The sequence below is a fragment of the Diplotaxodon limnothrissa genome, linkage group LG1, assembly GCF_057381915.1.
Source record: "Diplotaxodon limnothrissa isolate DT_005_m linkage group LG1, D_limnothrissa_male_GT1.1, whole genome shotgun sequence".
In the NCBI taxonomy this organism is placed as follows: Eukaryota; Metazoa; Chordata; class Actinopteri; order Cichliformes; family Cichlidae; genus Diplotaxodon; species Diplotaxodon limnothrissa.
The window spans coordinates 32591685-32612475 of NC_140596.1; the positions used below are offsets into that span (position 1 = coordinate 32591685).

Consider the following 20791-nt stretch of genomic DNA (forward strand, 5'->3'; position numbering starts at 1 on the left):
GGCATGGCCAACTCAGATATTAGTCACTAAATTTCGGTTTATTCCACCTACAAAGTAATTAAAAAAAAAAAAAAAAAAAAAGAAGCAAGAAATGTGGGTGGTATGTGTTAGCATATTGTTAGCTGTAATAAAACAAACCAGTCCTCTGAGAGCTGTGACGTTGCTGTTGCTAGGTTATAGATGTAGTGAAGACTGAAAATGCCAAATGTCCTTAGATGATGAGTTTTCAGCCTCTCCATGAACAAAAGTAATTATATAAAAATGATGCAGATGTCATTCTCAAAGAGTGCAACCATTTAAAAACATGTAGTCATCATACAGTGATGTTAAGAAGAATGAAAATGGGCACCTCACAGTCACTGAATATCATGGAGTCAAATCTGAGGCTATTGGTTCTCCAGCTAAAGCTTGTAGGGCAGTAGGACAATGATCCCAAGCACAGCAGTGAATCTACAGCAGAGCAGCTGAAAAAGAAAAGAATTAAGATGTTGCAATGGACCAGTTGAAGCCCAGACCTCACTATGATTGAAATGATGTGGTTGGTCTTTATCAGAGCTGTGCATAGAAGAAATGCACATAAACCTCAATGAACAGAAACAGCAGTATCAGAGTAAAGAAGTGTGTTGTGGCCAAACTTCTTCCACAATGTGAGAGGTTGATAAAAGTACACAGGGAAAAAAAAAAACATAATTTCAAGGTATATCTGATTAAGGTGGTTTTTAAAACTGGTGTAGTGCTGGGTTAAGATGAGGAATATGTTGCATAACTGTTTAATTTATTTTGCGTGATTGTGCTTTTTTCTTTTTTTTCTTTTTTTAATGTTTTTTAGTAACTAAATACTCCCAAGAATAAACCTTCCCCACTTCTGTATTGTTCTTACACCTTGGTTCTTACTTTGTAGATAAGCAATAGCTCTGGAGAGACTCTCGGAGCTGACAGTGATCTGAGCAGCACAGCAGGCGATGGCCTTGGCGGGAGAACCGCCCCTCATTTAACTCAGTCCAGGGGGACTCTTTCTGACAGCGAGATTGAAACCAACCCAGCCACCAGCTCAGTGTTTGTAAGTAAAGGACTCACTGCTTTGTTTATGACTTCACAAGTTAAAATAAGTGAAAGCTTCACAAAAGGTACTGGGCCTTGGTGGGATTTCAAGGTTCAGTTGAAGTTCAGTCACAACCAGTAGAGGTTAAAACTTGAAAAAGTTGAAGTGGAAAATAGTTTTTGTTTCTTTAACTAAGATTAAACTAAGGAAACCTACATCTTCCAGCAATTCAGTGTTCGTGTTGCGTTAAAACCCAAGTGGTGTCAACGTATTTAAATGAATTTAAGCTAGTTTTCTATATTTGCACATTTGCGAACATATTTGGGGTTATTGTAATAACTTCTGATTCACTTTGTCTTTTTTCCAAAGGGGAAGACCCATACTCTGAAACCTGGTGTAAAAGATCATTTACCTGCCTTGGCAAAGGGGCTGCCTGCACAGCCCATCGAGGACACCAGTATGAGGATTTACCTTTTCGAAGGCCTGCTGGGTAGGCTCCTGCTCTCTTGTTCTAAGGCTTTCTCTTACAGTTTGCTCCAACAGCTGATGCTTGGTAAAAACTTGCTTTCTGTTCTTTGTTGCTGTACTAACAACTTAAAATTGGTCCTTCCACTAAAGTAAAGACGGAAGCACTTTCAGTTACCCCTTACTTACTTTAACTTACGCAACTTCCTAATTTGGTTTGCCAGTTAATGTAATCACAGTGAACTTTCACTAATTTGGGAGTTGCTTATAATAGAGCAAAGCAGAAGTCAGACATGTGATGATTTAGGATTATGTAATGTTAAATAGGGCTGAACGATATATCGCATTTGCGATAATATCGCGACATGATCAAGTGCAATTTTCTAACCGCAAAGGCTGCGATTATACTGCGATTATAAGGCTGTCCAAATTACTACCATATCCCAGAATTCATAGCGCGGCCCAGCCAAACTCCAGTTTCCAGCAATGGCGGCCGCTACTAAGTTTTAAAATTACTCATACTAATCTTTCTGGGTCACAAAATAAACTTTTAACATATTTTCAGGCGAGAAAGTAGTTGTGTAAACATCAAATATCTGCTCGGTTTATCAAGATATCCCATATTTGCAAAAGTGCTTCGACGTTTTCAGAGGCGTCTGCTACCCACCAGCTCGACAGCTAGCCGGGAGCTCGAGGATTACTGATGCGGCCGAGAACGGCACAACTCCTGGCACATCATTTTCAGATCACCGCGGAGTTTCGCTGCTCGGGTTAAACGTAATATATAAGTCACTTAGACAACCTAAAAATGTTATTGTTGGGCTTTTTTCAGTGTTTTGTTTGTTCGTGAGTAAATCGGTTTGGCTGAGATTAAAGTTATTAGATTAGATAAAATAAAACTATTAATCCCCCGGGTGGGTTCCTCCTTGGTTTTCACACAGCTGACTAAACGTCAAACAGAAAACTTATTAAACAGAAGTATGAGACAGTCGAGAATTTACACCAGTGTCTGGTTATATTTTAGATAGCAAGAAGCAGACGGCCGAGTTTATTAAACTCCACCGAGACAGCAGTGACGCTAATCAGAACTAGACCGTCCAATTTCACGCCTTTAAATTTTAAAGGCGTGTTTGTGTGTGTGTTTATACAATTGCTATTATGTTTGCACTTTATGTGTAATGTTACTGACTGCAGAGATCAGTAAGATGTGTGTATTTTTTATTTATTAGTTTTATTTATTTAATATTATTTTTTAATTGAATGACTGTCTAGTAGTTCACAGATGTCGAAAAACTGAGTGTGGTAAAGCCACTGATTTTTTTTTTTTATGTATATTTCTGCAATCTGCACATTGTACTGACTTTCATTTTAATGTTTACACCAGGGTTCCTTGTCAGCACTTTATGCTCAGATGTTTGTAAGCTAAAAATAAACTATTGTGTATGTTCAAATATACTGTTGTGATTGAAGAAGTTAAATAAAAATGTCAGTCATCAATTCATGCATCACCTCATGTCATCATAACAGAGGTCTGTCTTCCAGGAAAGAACAGTTTAAAATTAATGTAATATAGTATTGGCCATACTATATGATGTATTGCTTGTCTTTGTTTAATAATACAGAAGACAAAGACCTTAAAAAATAATCGCATATCGCATCGCAATCGCAATATTGGGGCAAAAAATCGCAATTAGATTATTTTCCATAATCGTTCAGCCCTAATGTTAAATGCTACAAACCAGTAAACTACAGCTAAAGGTTAAAAGCTGTTTTTTGTTTTGTCTAAAAAATAAAATAAACTGTAAAGATAATTGTAATAATAGTAGTAGCCCACTACATGCCAGTATAACAGTTTCAGTGTTCTCCATTGATTCTTCAAGTGTCTGGAACGCCACTGAAGGCTCAGACATCACTCCTCCAAAAAACATTCCCTCATTTGATGCTTTCATCATGGTGGTTCAGAGTGCTGTTGACTTTGGACTCAATGGAGTCCAACATCTCCATAGATATACATTTGGTTAAAATTTTTGGTGACTTTATATAAAAGCGTATACAGATATTTCTAATTGTGAAGCCCCTCCCACAAGGCCTTATAGCTGGAACAATTGTCATCTTTGATCACTCCCATTATTAAGATAGAAATGCTTTATTCTCTGCCAGGTTTTTCCTTTAATTTGTCACTCCTTCCTAACCTGTGCAAATGACTAATTTTCTTTGCTGAAGGTGGCACTTGTCTGTGACTTTTTCTGAATGACTGTAATTTAGAACACCAGAAAAAATGGTATCTAACTGTGACTCTGTGTAACAAAACAGAATGTCAAACTAAAGTAAGAACTTAAGATAGTGGCTCATCTCCTTGAGTGCTGTTATAAAATAACAAGCCAGCCAAGTTCTAGATCTGTGAATATCTGGGCTTGCTTTGTCCATTTCTCCTTGTTTTTGTTCGTCTCGTGTGGGTTTCGACCCGCTCCGCTTTTGTTGTTGCCATTAAACCTACTCACCTCTTCGCCTAACCCCCTCCTGCTTTTGCTGCTTTTTTTCCCTCCTGCTGCTCCTCATGGGGAATTCTTCCAGGCCGTGATAAGAGCTCCGTTTGGGATCAACTAGAGGATGCTGCCATGGAAACCTTTTCACTAAGTAGGGCTGATCTCTTGCCTTTGCCCTTTAATTCCTTTGTGTTTGTGGAGCGTATCCACGGTTCACCCCAGCTAGCTCTGTGTTTAATCTCTGTGGGGTTTTCTTTTTTCCTTGCACATCTGTGTTAAACATACAGAGGGGTAGAGCATGTAAGCAATAGGAAGATGTCTCACAGGAAGATCACAGTTAAACTAGGAGCTTTTAGTTAATGTTTCTTTGATTTTTCTGTTCACAAACATTTTCCCTCTAACTTTTATTTTAACCTAACAGCCTAACATTTCATGGGTTTGCACACTGAATGAGTGTTACCTTTAAGTGCTGGTAGAGATGTAATTACCAGCTGAACACACTCAAGCAACCAGCTGATGAGTGATACTGTTAAATGTCAAGATTCCTAGTGACCAATTACCACATTGTAATAGGGGTGAGAAAAAATGATGTAATGGAAAGTGAAAGCAACTAATTTGAGGCTAAAGGGGGAAAAAAGCTCAAAAACCGCACTTAAAAGCTGCAGCAGACAACACTGTACCTGGTGTGTGTGTGTGTGTGTGTGTGTGTGTGTGTGTGTTTGTGTTTTAACCAAACCATTTTGGTTTAGTTTTCATTTGACCTGTTTTGATGTGCGCTTAATTATGCTCATCCAAATGTTCCAGTAAACCTTATTGTGTGTAAGATGTGTTAACGACCAGCATGTATCAGACCCCGATACACGCATATTTTCTCCTGTTATAGAAATGTACGCAAATCTTTGAAAGAGCTTGGTGGCTGCATGTGGTGTAGTTTGTGTTAATATGTTACCAGCCAAGGTGCAGACAGAAGCTTTTCAAATTTTGGGGAGCTTCATCTGTCTTCTTGATGTTTCTAGGTAAGGAGCGCTCCACACTTTGGGACCAGGTGCAGTTCTGGGAGGATGCCTTCTTAGATGCTGTTATGTTGGAGCGTGAGGGCATGGGCATGGACCAAGGACCTCAGGAGATGATTGAAAGGTTCCACTTGGCCATTGTTTTAGTTCAGCCAGTGTGATTTATGTTAATTTTCATATTCTTTTATTTTTCTCTCTCTTGGTCTTGGTTTTTTCACTATGTTGCATCACCGTTTTCATATCTACTCCATGGAACTCATTGTGGACTGTGAATAAGTTCTTCTGTGTTGCATGTCGACACAGATACCTGTCACTGGGAGAACATGACCGCAAGCGCCTGGAGGATGATGAAGACAGACTTTTGGCCACCCTGCTGCACAACATGATTGCATACATGCTAATGATGAAAGTATGGAGTGCTTTTTGTCAGTTCATTCAAAGCACAGTAAAACTGTTTGTTAATATACACAAATTTTTGTTTCCCTGTGAATATGTCAGCCTTTGAGGTTTGTGTTTGTTTGTTTTCATGTAGGTGAGCAAAAATGACATCAGGAAGAAAGTGAGGCGCCTGATGGGCAAGTCCCACATCGGCCTCACGTATAGCCAAGAGATCAACGAGATACTTGACAAACTGGCTCAAATGGTAAAAATTTGTATTCGTTTTATTTCACCCAGTTAAACTTCAGTTCATTGTTTTGATGAAATATGTGCTGAACTACATTTGCAGAACGGCCGAGAGCTGTCCATCAGGCCCAGCGGAAGCCGTCACATCAAGAAACAAACATTTGTTGTTCATGCTGGCACTGATACTACAGGAGACATCTTTTTCATGGAGGTATGCAAAGTCTGCATTTTATGTGTACTGTCTCCCTAATGACTTGGTCACATTAGAGTAAAAATAAGAGGGCATTCTGCTTGTGACTAGGAAGAATTTGTGGTTTGTCAGATTGATTACTAGTTACAACTTTTTGCTCACAGGTTGAGCACGTAACCGCCGTCAACCTCCGGATAATTGCACAGGTTGCCTGTTGGGAACAACCGATCTCCAAACAATCATTTTCTGACTTGGTCTGATTGTAACAAACTCAAACAGATTGTGTATCTCGTTGCAGCAGGGGACTCAACTGTTACTGGTCCTAGATAAAAGCAAGTTTGCAGAGTGCTTATATTATTTTGCAGTTAAATTGGTGTAATGCAGCAACTGTGTCACTATTTGTGAAGTAATTTCAGATGGTTGAGGTTCTGGCTAGACTCTAAATGTAAGTAGATGATGTGCATTTCTGTGTATGCAAATGGCAACAGATTTGTAAATTTCACATTATCATAAATGGAGTTTGTTTAACTGCCGACTTGACCTCCAACCAATAGCAGATTGAGACCATTTCACTGCCAAATTGGCGCACTAAAGTTGCAACCATTGTTGGTTGCAGACTTAGTCCCTGTCTTTGACGTAACCATTTCATAGATGTGATTGGAAGCTCCGCAGTAATGCGGACGCTGCACCGGTCCGTCGTGGTGAAGAGGGAGCTGAGTGTAAAAGCGAAGCTCTCAATTTACCGGTCGATCTACGTCCCTACCCTCACCTATGGCCACGAGCTGTGGGTAGTGACCGAAAGAACGAGATCGCGGATACAAGCGGCAGAAATGAGCTTCCTCCGAAGGGTGGCTGGCCTCTCCCTTAGAGATAGGGTGAGAAGTTCGGCCATCCGGGAGGGGCTCAGAGTAGAGCAGCTGCTGCTCCACATCGAAAGGAGCCAGCTGAGGTGGTTCGGGCATCTGACAAGGATGCCCCCTGGGCGCCTCCTGGGTGAGGTGTTCCAGGCATGTCCCACCGGGAGGAGGCCCCGGGGCAGACCCAGGACACGCTCGAGAGATTATATCTCTCGGCTGGCCTGTGAACGCCTTGGTATTCCCCCGGATAAGCTGGAGGAGGTGGCTGGGGAGAGGGAGGTCTGGGCCTCTTTGCTTAGGCTGCTGCCCCTGCGACCCGGCCCCGGACAAAGCGGATGAGGATGGATGGATGGAGATTGGAAGCTCATTACACAGTCGCAGTAATTTTAGGTCATGTTGTGGTCTTAAACCACTGTTTTCACCAGTGTGCCTGTAGCATAACGCAAAGGTTGTAGCAAAGGATATTTTTCTAAAATATCAAATGGTCTCAGAGTGTCTGAAACTTTCCTGAACATAGAAATAGTGTGCTTATTTTACTTGTGCTTTATTGTTCCAGGTTTGCGATGATTGCATAGTCCTGCGCAGCAACATCGGTACCGTTTATGAACGCTGGTGGTACGAGAAACTCATCAACATGACCTACTGCCCCAAGACCAAGGTGCTGTGTCTCTGGAGACGCAACGGCCAAGAGACGCAGCTGAATAAGTTCTATACCAAAAAGGTCAGAGGCTTCTTGTGTCTGCATCTCTTGTGTTAAATGATGCAGACACATCATCTTCTTAAGAGATGTGTCTGCATCTCTTAAGAAGATTCTAAAATCGAATAACTTTCTGATTGCTTTCCAGTGTCGTGAACTCTACTACTGTGTTAAAGACAGTATGGAAAGGGCTGCAGCAAGACAGCAAAGCATTAAACCAGGTATGGAGTGAGTTAGAGCAACCACAGGCTCCTTTTTGCATCTTATTTCATTCATTATTCTCTTTAACATGGACATTGTTTCTTTTGACAGTTTGATTGTTGAGTAGTACAAAATAGTATTTTATTTTGATTAATTAAATATTTTAGAGCAGTCAGTATTGCATAGATATAGATATGTTGATAATAACACAAAACATGGACAGACCTAAAGTTTAATAAAGCACTGCTGCAGTTTTGAAATTTCCAAGTACTTCCAGGTTGTTTAAGGTAAGAAGAACATGTGACAAGCTTTCAGACATTCCTGTTCCTGTGTCCATCCTTCAGGTCCCGAACTGGGCGGCGAGTTCCCCGTCCAGGACATGAAGACTGGTGAAGGTGGACTACTGCAGGTCACACTGGAGGGAATCAACCTTAAATTCATGCACAGCCAGGTAAGAGACCAGTTCTACTGCAAAGAAACTGCGTCTCATCTCACAGAAGGGCATGACAATGTAGAATCACTCATGATGGTTCAGACTTCATCGTCCTTCTGTCCACCCTCTCCGCTCGTCTCTCGTGTTTGCCTCTGAATCATTTCCTTTCATCGTGTGACGTCTTCCTCTATCACTAAGAAAATCCTTACAACACATTTGATTGGCATCCACTCATACCTGTTTTTCCCATAGAGGAAGAATTCCTGTTTGTGCTTTTGCTTTTTTTGGATCCCCCCCCCCCCCCCCCCCCCCCCCGTTTCTGTGTGTGTGTGTGTGAGAGAGAGAGAGAGATTGTGTGCATGTCTTTGCCAAAAAATGAACCCATCCTTCCACACAAGTTTCTTTCGACATCTGTGGTGCTCGGATTTCATGTTGAGTTACTGTGTGGGAGGAGATGTTAATCTGTTCGTGTGTGTGTAAGAGTGACGTTCCACAGTGGTAAGACGGATGACCTTGAGAAAAGACTTTTCATTAATAATTGGCTATTTTATAGCAACCTTTGATTTTAAGTTTGGACCCCTTGAACATCTTCATGTGTTGTCTTCATGTCTGAGCAGTAGTGATAGTTGGGTGCTTTGTTTCCACAGGTTCATTTAAAATGTGTAGCTCTGATTGAACTATGCTGAATAATACAAATTAGGGGTAGAAGTGTTCATTGTTAGATACCCACTATCTTTAAACTGGCATCAGTTCACCCGAGGTCCTACGTTTTTTTGTTTTTGTTTTTTCCTTTTAGAAAATTCTGCAGCAGTGGTGTTCTGGGTAATTTGGACGGTCCATCACACTGCAGAGACGTGTCATTGGACCCACTTTCCACCCCCCAAAAACTGAAATATAATTTTTCTGTTACCGCATAAATTTCTCCCATTTTAATTACATGCACTGCAGTATTATGCAAAAGACTTAATTGTACCTTGTTATATTTTGGATGTTGTGATTAATTAGAAGCAAAATGCCCAAACCCAAGTTTTTGGGATAGTACTGTATCCGGTTGTTCAGTGATGACGCGACGAATCCTACTTCCGGGTCTAAAGTAGTCTGCGTTTAATATGGCTTTTGTGTTGTTAACATGTTTAATGTTTTGTATTTTCTTCTATTTGATCTCAAAAAGCTCCTAAAACAGTCAGTGATCCCTGTTGACCTCCCTCGGCTTTTATTACCGCTAATCATTTATTTAAGCTCAGTTTTTAAAACCTTAGGATGTAACTACAGCCCAGCCCATGCAGCAGTATATGAATGACTAACCTCGTATTGTGGATGGATTATCTCAGTTGTTCTCCTGGCTGAAGTTTGGTCCTTTTACAGCATCCTGCCATGCGATTACATTTGTTCCTGACCACCGAGAACACTCACGTTAACTTTTATAGAGTGGAAAAAAAGTTAGCTTGTTTATATTATGCTAACATAGCTGTGTCGCTAGTGGTCACGTAGCACATCATTATATACCAGCTAGCCAAACTTCAGTAACCCTACAAACGTCACTGCTGTTTAGTTTTCGGTCTTCATTTATGCTGGAAGTGATAGCAGAGCTGTACGTTTTAATTTGTTTCCAAAACCCCGCAGTCAGGACATGCTATATTGTATTTAGATAGAAGCTAGCGAGCTAACTCCCTGCTAACTTCTAACTCCGTTAAATGTCATAAATTCCGTTTTCATGGATGCCTGGATGTTAAACTCAATTGTTACACCTGGTAGAGCAGAACGCTGATCATTTTATTAAAGATGAAAGACTTTAGACAGTTTTTCAACTCTCAGTAATGCCATAGTGATCGTTTGATATATGGACCTGCAGCGGAGTTTAGACCCAGACACGGCTAGTGACGTCAGACTTAACGACCGGATATCAGTACTCAAAATGAGGAACTTTGTTCTATTTAGTTTTAATTCATGATGGTGCCCAATACAATACCAGTCAAAATTTTGGGCATAGTGAGGGCATGCATATTTCTCATGAACTGAATTTAATAAAAATCTGATGCAAAATTACACAAAATTAAACTCTTTGAAACTCCCAAGTGTTTTGGAAAATGTAAATGTCTTAAAATTCAGTCTAAACAAGAAAAAATATTATAATTTAGTTTTTCTCTCAGTGAGCTACTATTGATTTATCTTAAACAATTATGTAGTAGAAAAGTAAGGTATACCCAAGATACACATATTTGGTGGACAGCGCAGTACTACAGCAAAACGAGCTCAACTTACTGTTGGTCAGTGAATAACTCTACAGTAACTATTCACAAATCACAGTAGAGATAAAATGTGGATAATAACCAAAAATAAAGAAACAACCTAGTGTACGCAAACTATTGACTGTAGATATATACATGTGTGTAAATGTTTGGCTGGTCAGCAATCATAGACTGTATATTAAAGACGGATATAGCCACGGTGATATTGTAGACCCTGTTTATGAAGTGTCGACTTGAACATTTTGGCCCTTGTCATCTTGATTTCTTTGAAACCAGACATGACAAGTAGATCCAACCAAGGAACTGACAGGCACCTTAAATAATAGCCTGCTTTAATACTTTATGGGACACTAATTGGCAAAATGCTTTTAATTTTGTGTTAAATAAGAACTGAAACGAACAATTGAGACAATAAAGTAATCAGAAAATATATAAGATCATAGATCAAGTGAGAAATGGGACTGTTTTCCACTTAACTTTTACATATTCAGTTGGTTTTGCAGCCAGAGGAAACAACCCCTGGTGGCCATTAGAAAGACTGCAGGTTTAAAACTAGAACCTAGTTAACCACCTCCATCGTCCACACTGCTCCACATCGGTCTGCCACCCTTCACCCCCCCAACTCTCCTTCTCAGGCCTGAAACCCTTTCAATAACCTGTTCTCCACACTCTGCACAGTCGTACACTACCCCGCTCTGACTTGCAGCACCTCTGCTCAACATCCCATCAACGACCCGTTCAGTCCTGCAGTAATTATTCATCTTCTTCAGTGTGTATGTGTTTAGAAGGATTTTTATCTATCAATCACATCTAGCTAGCTTTGGCTCATGGTGTAGCAGCTTTCACATCAAAATGTGTGTAAACTTTGTTTTGCTACACAGCCAGGTGTGCTAATATTGAGCTGTGGGGTTCAAAATTACTCAGATTCTAGGTATAAGTGGTAGTTTTTAATATATATATACTGCCCTCATATGATTCAGTACATTGTGGAAAAAAAATTCCCTATATGCTGAGTAACTCCATTTTTGGAAAACTTGTGGAATATCAGATGATAGTTTTGAAGTTTTTTTGTTTTTGTTTTTAGACAGAGCCACATGATTTTTGAAATGCCAGGAAATCAAAATGACCATCTTGGTATTTTAAAGCCTAAAGGCTTCTTCCATCTTTTAAATACAGTCCATTGTCAAAACTAACAATCATGTCTACTTTCATAGTTTGTTTTTTTCCCCACCTAATGTGACAAATAATATCAAACTAGTAATATATAATTCCAGTAGCTCTGTCATATTTCAACAGACCACTATTACTAATCCCAAATACAACATGATGAATTAAAAATTTCCATGCACAGTATTTGCATCAGCTCAATAAACGTCCTCATAGATCATGTTGGGGTCAAGAAGACTAACTGAAAACTAAGCAGTGTAGTGAGCGTCCGCCTTGTTGGGTCCCTCTGCAGTGAGATGTATCAGAGGAGGCATCCTGCACATAGTGGGATTTATTGTCCATCAGTAACTACCCTCATTTATTTGTTCTGCTGTGTGAGCAAGTGGCGTTGGTGCCAGCCCTTGTTGCTGGAGGAGGAGGCATGGAGGGCTCTGGGGGGGAACTGAGATGTTTAAAGTCCAGGAAAACAGAGGTGAATCCAGTTCTTAATACCCTAGTCAAACCTCTAGTCTTCTCTCTTTTTTTTTTCTTTTCTTTTTTTTTGTTGTCTTCTTTTTTTTCTTTCCTATTTCCTAGTAGTTTTTTGTGGGCTGAGTCCTCTGGTGATGGATTTTTTTTTCCCTTCAAATCATATTGGCTCTTGTAACCACTTAGCTGGATTTTTGATTTGAATCTGTACGAGGCTCCTGTGGACAGTGCCCTCTCAGAGTGTCGTCGAGTGTTTGTGCTCTTCTGTCCGATAATAATCCAAACCATTTCTCTCCCATGCTCTCTCCCCCTGCAAGGAGCGGAAGGTACACAACCTCTGCTGTGTTTGCTTATTAGCAGTTACATCTTATTCGGTTCCTTTTGTTTTCTCTACCTCTTTTCTTTCCTGTTGTAGCTGTATGGCAACTCTAATTTTGTGTCCTTGTCTACATTTTATATGGAACTTCCATGTATGCATCATATGGGCCATATTGCATCTTTGAGCATAAAGAAAAGATTTTTTTTAAAAGTATCTATGCTGTTTACACCAAACATGACAAAACTGTCCCAGTTCTGATTCATTTCATTGATGAGCCACGTTGAATCAGCGTTGAGCTTCTCCTCATTGCCCATGTATGCGTTTGATCATGGAAAATTTCTCATAGTGTGCTTTTTCTTTTCCTTTCTTAGCCGTTCAAAGCTTGCATTCCATGTGTAGCCTTTTATTTTGACCTTTCACACTGAATAAAACAAGTTTAAACATGGCTAATTCTTTAAATATGACGTGTTCACCATCCAGTGTTGTTGAGTTAATAATGTTCTGTCTTGTTTTGTTTTGTTTTTTGTTTGTTTTTAGGTTTTCATAGAGCTGAGTCACATTAAAAAGTGCAATACAGTGAAGGGAGTCTTTGTCCTGGAGGAATTTGGTAATTACACCATCTATTGATTCTAGGCCTGTACTCGGCACGGCAGTAACTCAGCTTCACGGCAAATGTATTGATGAAAGCTAATAAGGGTTCACTAAATTGGATAGCCGCCCTCCTCTGGAGCATTGAGACACTGACGTCTGCAGGCGATTAAGTGCGTCATGCATTATTTCGAGGGTGTGGTTTGCGCTTAGTCATATGCAAGTGTTGAGGTTTAGAGCAAGGTAATAAAAAGCCAAAGTTTGTGAGAAATGGTGTGCGCAGTGTAGAGAAGGAAGGCTGAAACGTGTATCATAAATAGCTATGCCAGTTTGTGTAGATGTGTGAATTAAAGGGGACCTGTTCTGCTTGTTTCCAATTCAATTTTTATGTTGGAGTAATTAGTAATCCTCATTGATCTTATACTAGATTATGGTGCAAGCAGTTTAGTCTCATTTTTGCACTCTTCCTATTTAACTTTAAGCCAGCTTTCTGTGATTCGCTGCTACCCACCAACAGCAGCTTTGGACAGCGTGGCAGTAGAGTGGCTCTGCTCACAGTATAAAGATATTTGCTCTCAAACTAGTCTGAATGCTCTGATTTTGGTTCTATATATTTAAAATATTGCACATTTTTCAAATGAGAATCCACCACTGTAGTATTAACATGTAGACACACACAAACTCAGCAGAAAATAAGGACAGGGTCCCCTTTAAAGGTGCCATACAAATATTAGAAATAAAAGCATCATATTAACTGATTTTCCAGAAACGACATAATCAAAGCTTATAATGCTTGGAAATATGTAAGCATTAAGGGCATTTTGCTCATATTATGGTTTTCATTTGTTGACAAAAGCCATAAATAGATCTAAATCTCTCAAGTAACACTAGTCCCCTCGTAGCTAAATGGCAGCCTGTCCTCCATGACAGCAGTGATGTGTTCTAGCCCTGAGTTAGATAAGTTGTTACTAGAATTTGAGCTGCCACCTTTTCAATAAGACTGTAACCTTTTTTAGATCTTAAACCATGTATTTTTTTGGCCTGGTTTAAACTGTTCCATGTTGAGTCAGCCTGAGGGAAGAGAGCAGCAGAGTCTGAATGTCTTTAAAAGCGGTCGATACTGCATCGTGCCTGATACATGAAGAGGAAGACATTTAGTCTCATTAGTAGGATGGTGTAGTGGCTAACACATTTGCCTACGGAGGAGACACAGACCCAGCCTCAGGGGGTCACAAGCTAGGTACTCGTAGTGCCAGATGAATGGGAGGGTTGCGTCACGAAGGGCATCTGGTCTAAAATCTGTGCCAAATCAGTCACACTGATCCATCCGCTGTGCGACCCCCTACTTCAGGGAGCAGCTGAAAGTACAGCTCAAGTATGAGGATTCTGTCCGACCTGAGATGCGTCACACAGTTAGTGGGTTCCTGTTAAGTTTCATGGAAAATGCAAATGTCTGACTGAATGGTGAGCAGTAGCTGTAACTCTTAAACTTGCTCAGACGTCGAGCGCCTGGCTGGGTTACTGTTGTGTCTCTGTGCTGCTTTTGTAATGTTGCCCTCATCTTTGCCACTATGAAAACCTTCATTCTCCAGCAGGTAAAGTGTCGTCACCTTTCTCCTTTCTTATTGAAACTAAACCTGTGCAGAATATTTCCTCACTCCGTCCTTTTCATAGATTTTATTTTTTTCTTCCCCCCTTCCTCTTTCCCCTTTTCTGTACCGCTAATTTTTCCTCTGCTTCTTCCATCACTTGCTTCGGATTCATTTCGGAGATCACCCCAGACTCCATCACTCACGTGGTCATCACTCTCTGACCATCTGTATCTCAGCAAGCGGAGATCTTAGGTGGGACAGTTAGTTTGTGGGGGTTGAGGATTTCTCAGCCCTTTCACCTGTCCAGATCTCAGCCTTTCCATCTCTGCTATGGGTTCAGTTACTAATGAAAAGTCAGCCTGACCCGTGGACAGCGACGTGGTCCCGGGTCGAAGGATTTTGGCCTCTTGTATCGACTCTTCTGTGATGTTTAACTTTGAGTTCACTGGCTGGAAGGGCTTGGGGAGGTCGTCCTTTTTATTGTTTGTTTTTTCATATATTAACTTTGCGGCCTTCTTGGTCACAAACTCTCTTGTTATGACATTTGTGCTCGTATTTGTTCATCATGTGGGCCATGAACGTCTCACCAACCAATCCAAGCTGAAATTTAACATTTTGCTTTCTTATTTGAAGACAAAGAGAACATTTGATCAGTTCATTAGTCACAATAAGGAAACGCAACATGAGCAGGATTTCACAATTGAATTTTATCTAAGCTAAAAGTAGACAGCCCCTTCTGCCCCTCAATCTGATCTTTAATTGACCTTTATGGTGAACTTTTCTTGGCCCACATCTCATTTTACACCTTGTTGAAAGTCCAACCCTATAACCACACCCCCTCCCCCTCCCAAAAGCTCTCAAATATGAACTCATTGAGGTTTCTGCTGCCTTTGAATTCTCTGTTTTGTCTCTTGCACCGGCGTAGTTCCTGAAACTAAAGAAGTGGTGATCCACAAGTACAAGACCCCGATGGTGAGTCCTCTCTTCCTTTGTCTGAAATCATGAATACATACAGCTATGTGACTGCTGAATGCCAGTGACAAGATGGACACAGCAGAAATGTTCCTTAAATAAAAGCGCTTAACTTAAGGTGCTTTCAGACCAGAGTTCATTTCATAGTTCTTTGAACTCTTGGAGTCAAAGAACTGACTTTTTTCTGTGCGTCTGCACCACATGAAGCAGGAACTCTCAAAGTTTATAGAAGATTTTTTGTGGGCTGGAGAATATCCGTGTGCGCTCTGGTGGTGCAAATGCAAACAGGAAAAAGCCCCGAAGGTAAACGTAGTTCTCGGGGCGAGCTCCCCAGTGGGCACTGGGCGTCTGTAGAGCTCTGGTCTGAAAATGCCTTTGGTTTTCATTTCATTTCGACAGTATGCTGACACAAGTGAAAGACCTGACCTGACCTCTGTGTTGATTGGATTTTTTCTTAATTTTATAGTATTAGACAGGTTCTTTTAACACAAGAAAATTGCATTTTAACCACTGTTCAAGAGGTAAACAGCAGAGTGACATCACCTGAGGTTATATAACGTTTAAAGATGCCCGCTTCCATGTATCTGTGGCTCAACGCTGCTTCTTGCCAAACCACCACACTGCAGTGCTGTAGCTTCTTTTTTGCTCAGAAAATGAGGACATTTTAGCAGTTGTAAAACCCCACGATGACATTTCTCAATAATGTGTCAAAAAGTGACACATTTCCCAACTCAAGTAAGACCATAGGATGATGAGCCTTCAGGTTAAAGGTCAAATAGTGCTTCCTATTAAAGAAGTGCAGGGACATTTAAAGATTTGTGATTTTGTACTTCTCTTTTTTTTAAACTGCTCATTAAGTTGCTACGCTGATTAGTGGTTTCCAGCCAGTGGCAGGAACGTGTGTCATGATGCCAGCTCCCGTAGCGCAAATAAAACTGAAGCATTTGTAAAAAGCGCATCATACCATCATTAGTGGCAAATGATTGACAGAGTGCCTTGAAATACCCCACAGTATATAGACCGAGAGGAGCCTCTTATCCAGCTTTGTTCATTGTATTATTAATAACTGCACGCAGGTGGTTCCCTCTCACTTCCTCGTGTTTGTTCCTCCTCTGCAGGCACATCAGATCTGTTACTCGGTCCTCTGCCTTTTCTCGTACGTGGCGGCAGTCAAGGGGAAGGAGGCGGAAGGAAAACCCAAGATGCTGTCACCGAGACCCCTTCCTAGCTAGTCTACACCCCACACTCTCCTCCCCTTCCCTCTCTCCCTCATCCCTGGCGTGCCTCTCTCTACTTGAAAATGGCATCTCGGCTCCTAAAACCAGACTCGACAATCCCCAACTTCACTCTAAGCACACAACTCCCGCGCTCCCCTCCTGTGTATATACAAACCCGAGACCCTTTTTAGATCCAATTGTGTAGACATGTTTGGTCTGTGATGTCATGTAAATACTTCCAGCTCTTCACCGCTGTTGCCCAGATGTTCTTCCCAAACTAGCTAAATGTTTGCCCGCTTCATTACTCTGGAAAAGTTGCTCCCCCCAGAGCTCCTCTGCTCCCGGTGAATGTTTTGCTCCTTGTTCCTGCTAGCAGGACCCAACAGTTTTTACTCGTATGTGATGTGAGGGCTCCACTACCCCATCACCCCCCAAACCCCGAGGCACTGAGTGCTTGCAGGTCCCGCGCACAGCCTCGACGTACAGCGTAGCTTCCTGCCCTCTCCTGCCCGTCTCCATATGACTGTATGACGTATTCTGTGATATGTGGTTACTGTAAAGGTCCAGTCTGTCCCAGTTGGTCCAACAACCAGAGACTGTCGTGTAGTGCGGGATGTTCCATGCTGAAAATGCTACTGTATACTGCACCAGAGCACCGCATGTAAATGCTTCGTTATGGTGTTTGAACCCTAAAATACTGTGAGTGTTCTCAGATGTGTACTCTAGCCCGGCCCACCCGGCTCAATTACTGTTCTAGTTCTACTGTAAAATTTCTCGTCTGTGGTCTGCTGTTATCAATTGCATGTTACTATAAGGATGACAAATAAATATTATATATATATTTCTATATATAGTATTTATTTAATATATACATATATTGACTGTACATTTCTGGAAAACAAAATGTTACAACTGTTAATTTGCTAGATGTGCAATACTTAAAAAGTAGTTAGCCATTGCCAGAGCCAGGTTTTCTCGAGTGAACTGGCTTTCACAGGGTGACGAATGTAAGAACGAGTTTGTTTTCTATAGTACACATCGATCGATTGAATATTACGACTTCAGTGTGACACGAGCATTTAGTTTTAAAAGGTGATCACAGGTCAATCGGTGCAAAGGACTGCTGCTGTGTCGCTCTCTGTGGGTGCTAACAAACCCCACCCCAATCAGTGATGTCACAGCAGGCGGCGGGGATGCCGGGGTAAATGTCACCGTCTTCTTACAGCTTTTAATTGTAGGCAAAGGCTGCATGGATAATGAGCTACTAAAGGCAGTGCAAAATGTCTTTGATGGTACACATGTGAGCTGTTTGTGTGCCCACTTTGAACAACGGATGTTTCAAAACTTTTTTCTTTCACTTGACCATAAATACAAGTATGTAAGTCATTATCACCCACCACTGAATGTTTTAATCTAGAGACATAATTGTAGATATTTCCATATCTGTGGTACAAACACTGGAGTTACACGCTGGTACTTAATGAAACCCCAATAAAAAGTAGTGGGGAAAAGAAGGCATTTTTAGTAACAGTGTAACATCCGTGCTGGAATTATTCCTGCGCAACTGAAAACACAAATATTCACTAGAGAAGCCGAAACCAGTGTAGGAGCTGCATAATCGACTGATGGGGTGTGGAGAAATGAGAAATAAGCCACCAAACCCACAGCAGCAGTTCTTCCTCCTGTGACTGACCCTTCAGACGCGCTGAAGATGCCATCTGTGGTCACCTGATCTCCAAGGAGACGATTGAGTCTTTGTCGTGTCTGGTCCCATCGCTGGCTCGTTTACTTTCACAGTGAGAGTGCGTGGGTTTTTTTGGGGTTTTTTGTGGTTCGCGTGTGTGAATGTGGTGAACACTTTTCTCTAGATCAGCAATATATCAGTACAGCTGTAAGGCTGGAAGATGTTATTTTGATCCTGACATGCTTGTATTTTTAAGGAATTTAACTGTGCAAAAGGAAATCTGAATGTGGAGAAGATGCTGTTAATAAATGACAGAACTTGATCTGAAGCATCTGCAAAACTGATCTGAGAATTTTCTGCTTGAGTTAACTTTTTTTTTTTTTTTTAAACTGGATTATTACAACTCATCTCTGTTGCTGTGAAATCTGATAGCTGTAAAGAGAAGGAAAAATGACATGAGATGGATGGTGTAAGTATTCCAGTATTCAAAAAGTATTTATAAAATATGTACAGCTTTGGCAATATAATAAAGATGTCCCAAACGAAGCTCTGTGTGCTCGTCATCCTGCAAACAAGGGAAGTGGCAACAGGTGGTGCTAGTTGCTGAAAAGTTTTCTTAAAAAAATAAGTTCACACTGTTTTACGGAAGCAAATGAAGACCTTAGGCTTTCATCAAAAGAAGTGTTTCCATCCATATCTTGATCATGATTGATTTTTCTTCTACGTTGTGCGTGTGATGGGTCCACCATAGCTGCAAACAGTGGCTGAGTAACAAAGATGCAAACGCCACATAAATGCCAGCATGAAGTCTGCAGGAGAATGCAAAACATTTTAAGCACCCATCTTTGCTGCCAGAGAACGAGCCATCACCTGTACGCATGTCTCATCACAGTACAGATCTGTTTCCACTAACAGCAGTGGGTGAGCGGGGCAGCTACTGAATAAAGCTCAAACTGCTTATGGGGACTCGATCGGTTTATAGCCATCACAAAAAGAACTAAAGAGCTGCTGCTCAAAGTAACCTAATCAGAGTGGTGGTTGCCATGACAGCTGTGGCTCAGGAGGTAAAGTGGGTCCACCAATTTGGAGGGTTAGTGGTTTGACCTTCAGCTCCTAAAGGCTGTATCAAAAGGTGCTTAGTCAAGACACTGAACCCCATAGTGCTCCTGATACATCCACTGGAGCGTGTGGGATAGAAGGTGCTCAAAGACAGGAACCAAAGCTCTGTGTTTGTGAATAAAGGAGAAAAGCAAGAGTATACTCACTGGACAATTTGCTAGGTACAGCTTACTACTACAGGGCTGAACCCCCCCTTATGTCTTCAGAGCTGCTTTCATTCTTCACAGAATCAACAAGGTGCTGGAAACGCTCATTAGAGATTCTGGTTCATGTTGACCTGATGGCATCACTCAGTTGCTGCAGATTTGTCAGCTTCTCATCAATGTTGAATATTGCAACTCTTTCCCAGTCTTCAAGTGGTGCCAGTTTCCTGTCAGCTGACAGAATTGGTACCTGGTGTGGTCTTCAGTGCTGTTTTATGCATTCTTTGGTTATAAAGTGTGCTTGTTCAAGCACACTTTTCTTCTGTCATCAACAAGACATTTTCATCCAGAGAACTGCTGCTTACTGGATATTTTCTGTTTTTACAACCATCCTCTGTAAACCCTAGAAATGGCTGCTCTGACCAACAACAACCATGCCACATTCAAAGTCACTTAAATCACCTATCATTCTCATGCTCAGTTTGAACTGCAACAGGTCATCTTGACCATGTCTGCACACCTACATGCACTGAGTATGTGACTGGCTGATTAGCTATTTGCACTAACAAGTAGCTGAATAGGTGTACCTGATGAAGTCTGGTTAATGTAAGTGACATTCCATTTACTGATGCTGGGCATCTCAATGATGTCTCGCTGAAATTTCACACAGTCAACAGAAAAAAAAAAAGCAACATGATTTTCGATGAGTTTTAAAGTTTATTTACCATCAGAAGCAGAAAAATTAATTTTCAAGTCACCAGATGTAGAAATAACCCTGGACAGCGGCAGAAGTATAACTGAGCTGCTGCTGGTATTTCATAAGGCCACAGCTAGCACAGCCGCTGTGCTGTAGCATAAGGCAATTCAGAAACTGCAACTCTACAGAAATGAAAGCAAAGTGAAGGACAGCACATCCTTCACACCGGCACAGGATCAAACAGTAGAGGTAGAAAGATACTGTTGCAGGTAGTGAAAAACTGAAAAGGGGAAGAAAAGAAACTTGGATTCAAACAGGTTCCACCTGAAACTACTCCCTGTTCCTTGTACACAATAATATAATGAACAATAAGTTTGATTTCAGACTCGTGAATCGTCGTCTTGATTGATTGATTGATTGATTGGTAATTTATTTCAACATGTGAACAATATACAAGTACATTTAGAAAAGAAATGAGAGAAAAAAAAATATACTATACAAATTACATACAAAAAAACATTCTGATTAATTTACATGTTGAAAGGGAGTGGGAAGAAGTATACACTTA

At 40.9% G+C, this 20791-nt stretch overlaps 1 protein-coding gene across 1 annotated transcript in view; it reads left to right on the forward strand.

Annotated features, from left to right (window-relative positions):
- Positions 1-17949, forward strand: part of madd (MAP-kinase activating death domain) — a 55018-nt gene extending 37069 nt beyond the window's left edge. The window contains exons 22-35 of the mRNA XM_085349941.1: positions 902-1060; positions 1412-1532; positions 4082-4144; positions 5010-5130; positions 5310-5415; positions 5539-5649; positions 5734-5841; positions 7234-7398; positions 7523-7595; positions 7920-8026; positions 12210-12218; positions 12749-12818; positions 15317-15363; positions 16482-17949. Coding sequence (XP_085206067.1) covers positions 902-1060; positions 1412-1532; positions 4082-4144; positions 5010-5130; positions 5310-5415; positions 5539-5649; positions 5734-5841; positions 7234-7398; positions 7523-7595; positions 7920-8026; positions 12210-12218; positions 12749-12818; positions 15317-15363; positions 16482-16595 — 1374 coding nt within the window. The 3' untranslated portion in view covers positions 16596-17949. The remainder of the gene's footprint in view (positions 1-901; positions 1061-1411; positions 1533-4081; positions 4145-5009; positions 5131-5309; positions 5416-5538; positions 5650-5733; positions 5842-7233; positions 7399-7522; positions 7596-7919; positions 8027-12209; positions 12219-12748; positions 12819-15316; positions 15364-16481) is intronic.
- Positions 17950-20791: the final 2842 nt, after the last annotated feature.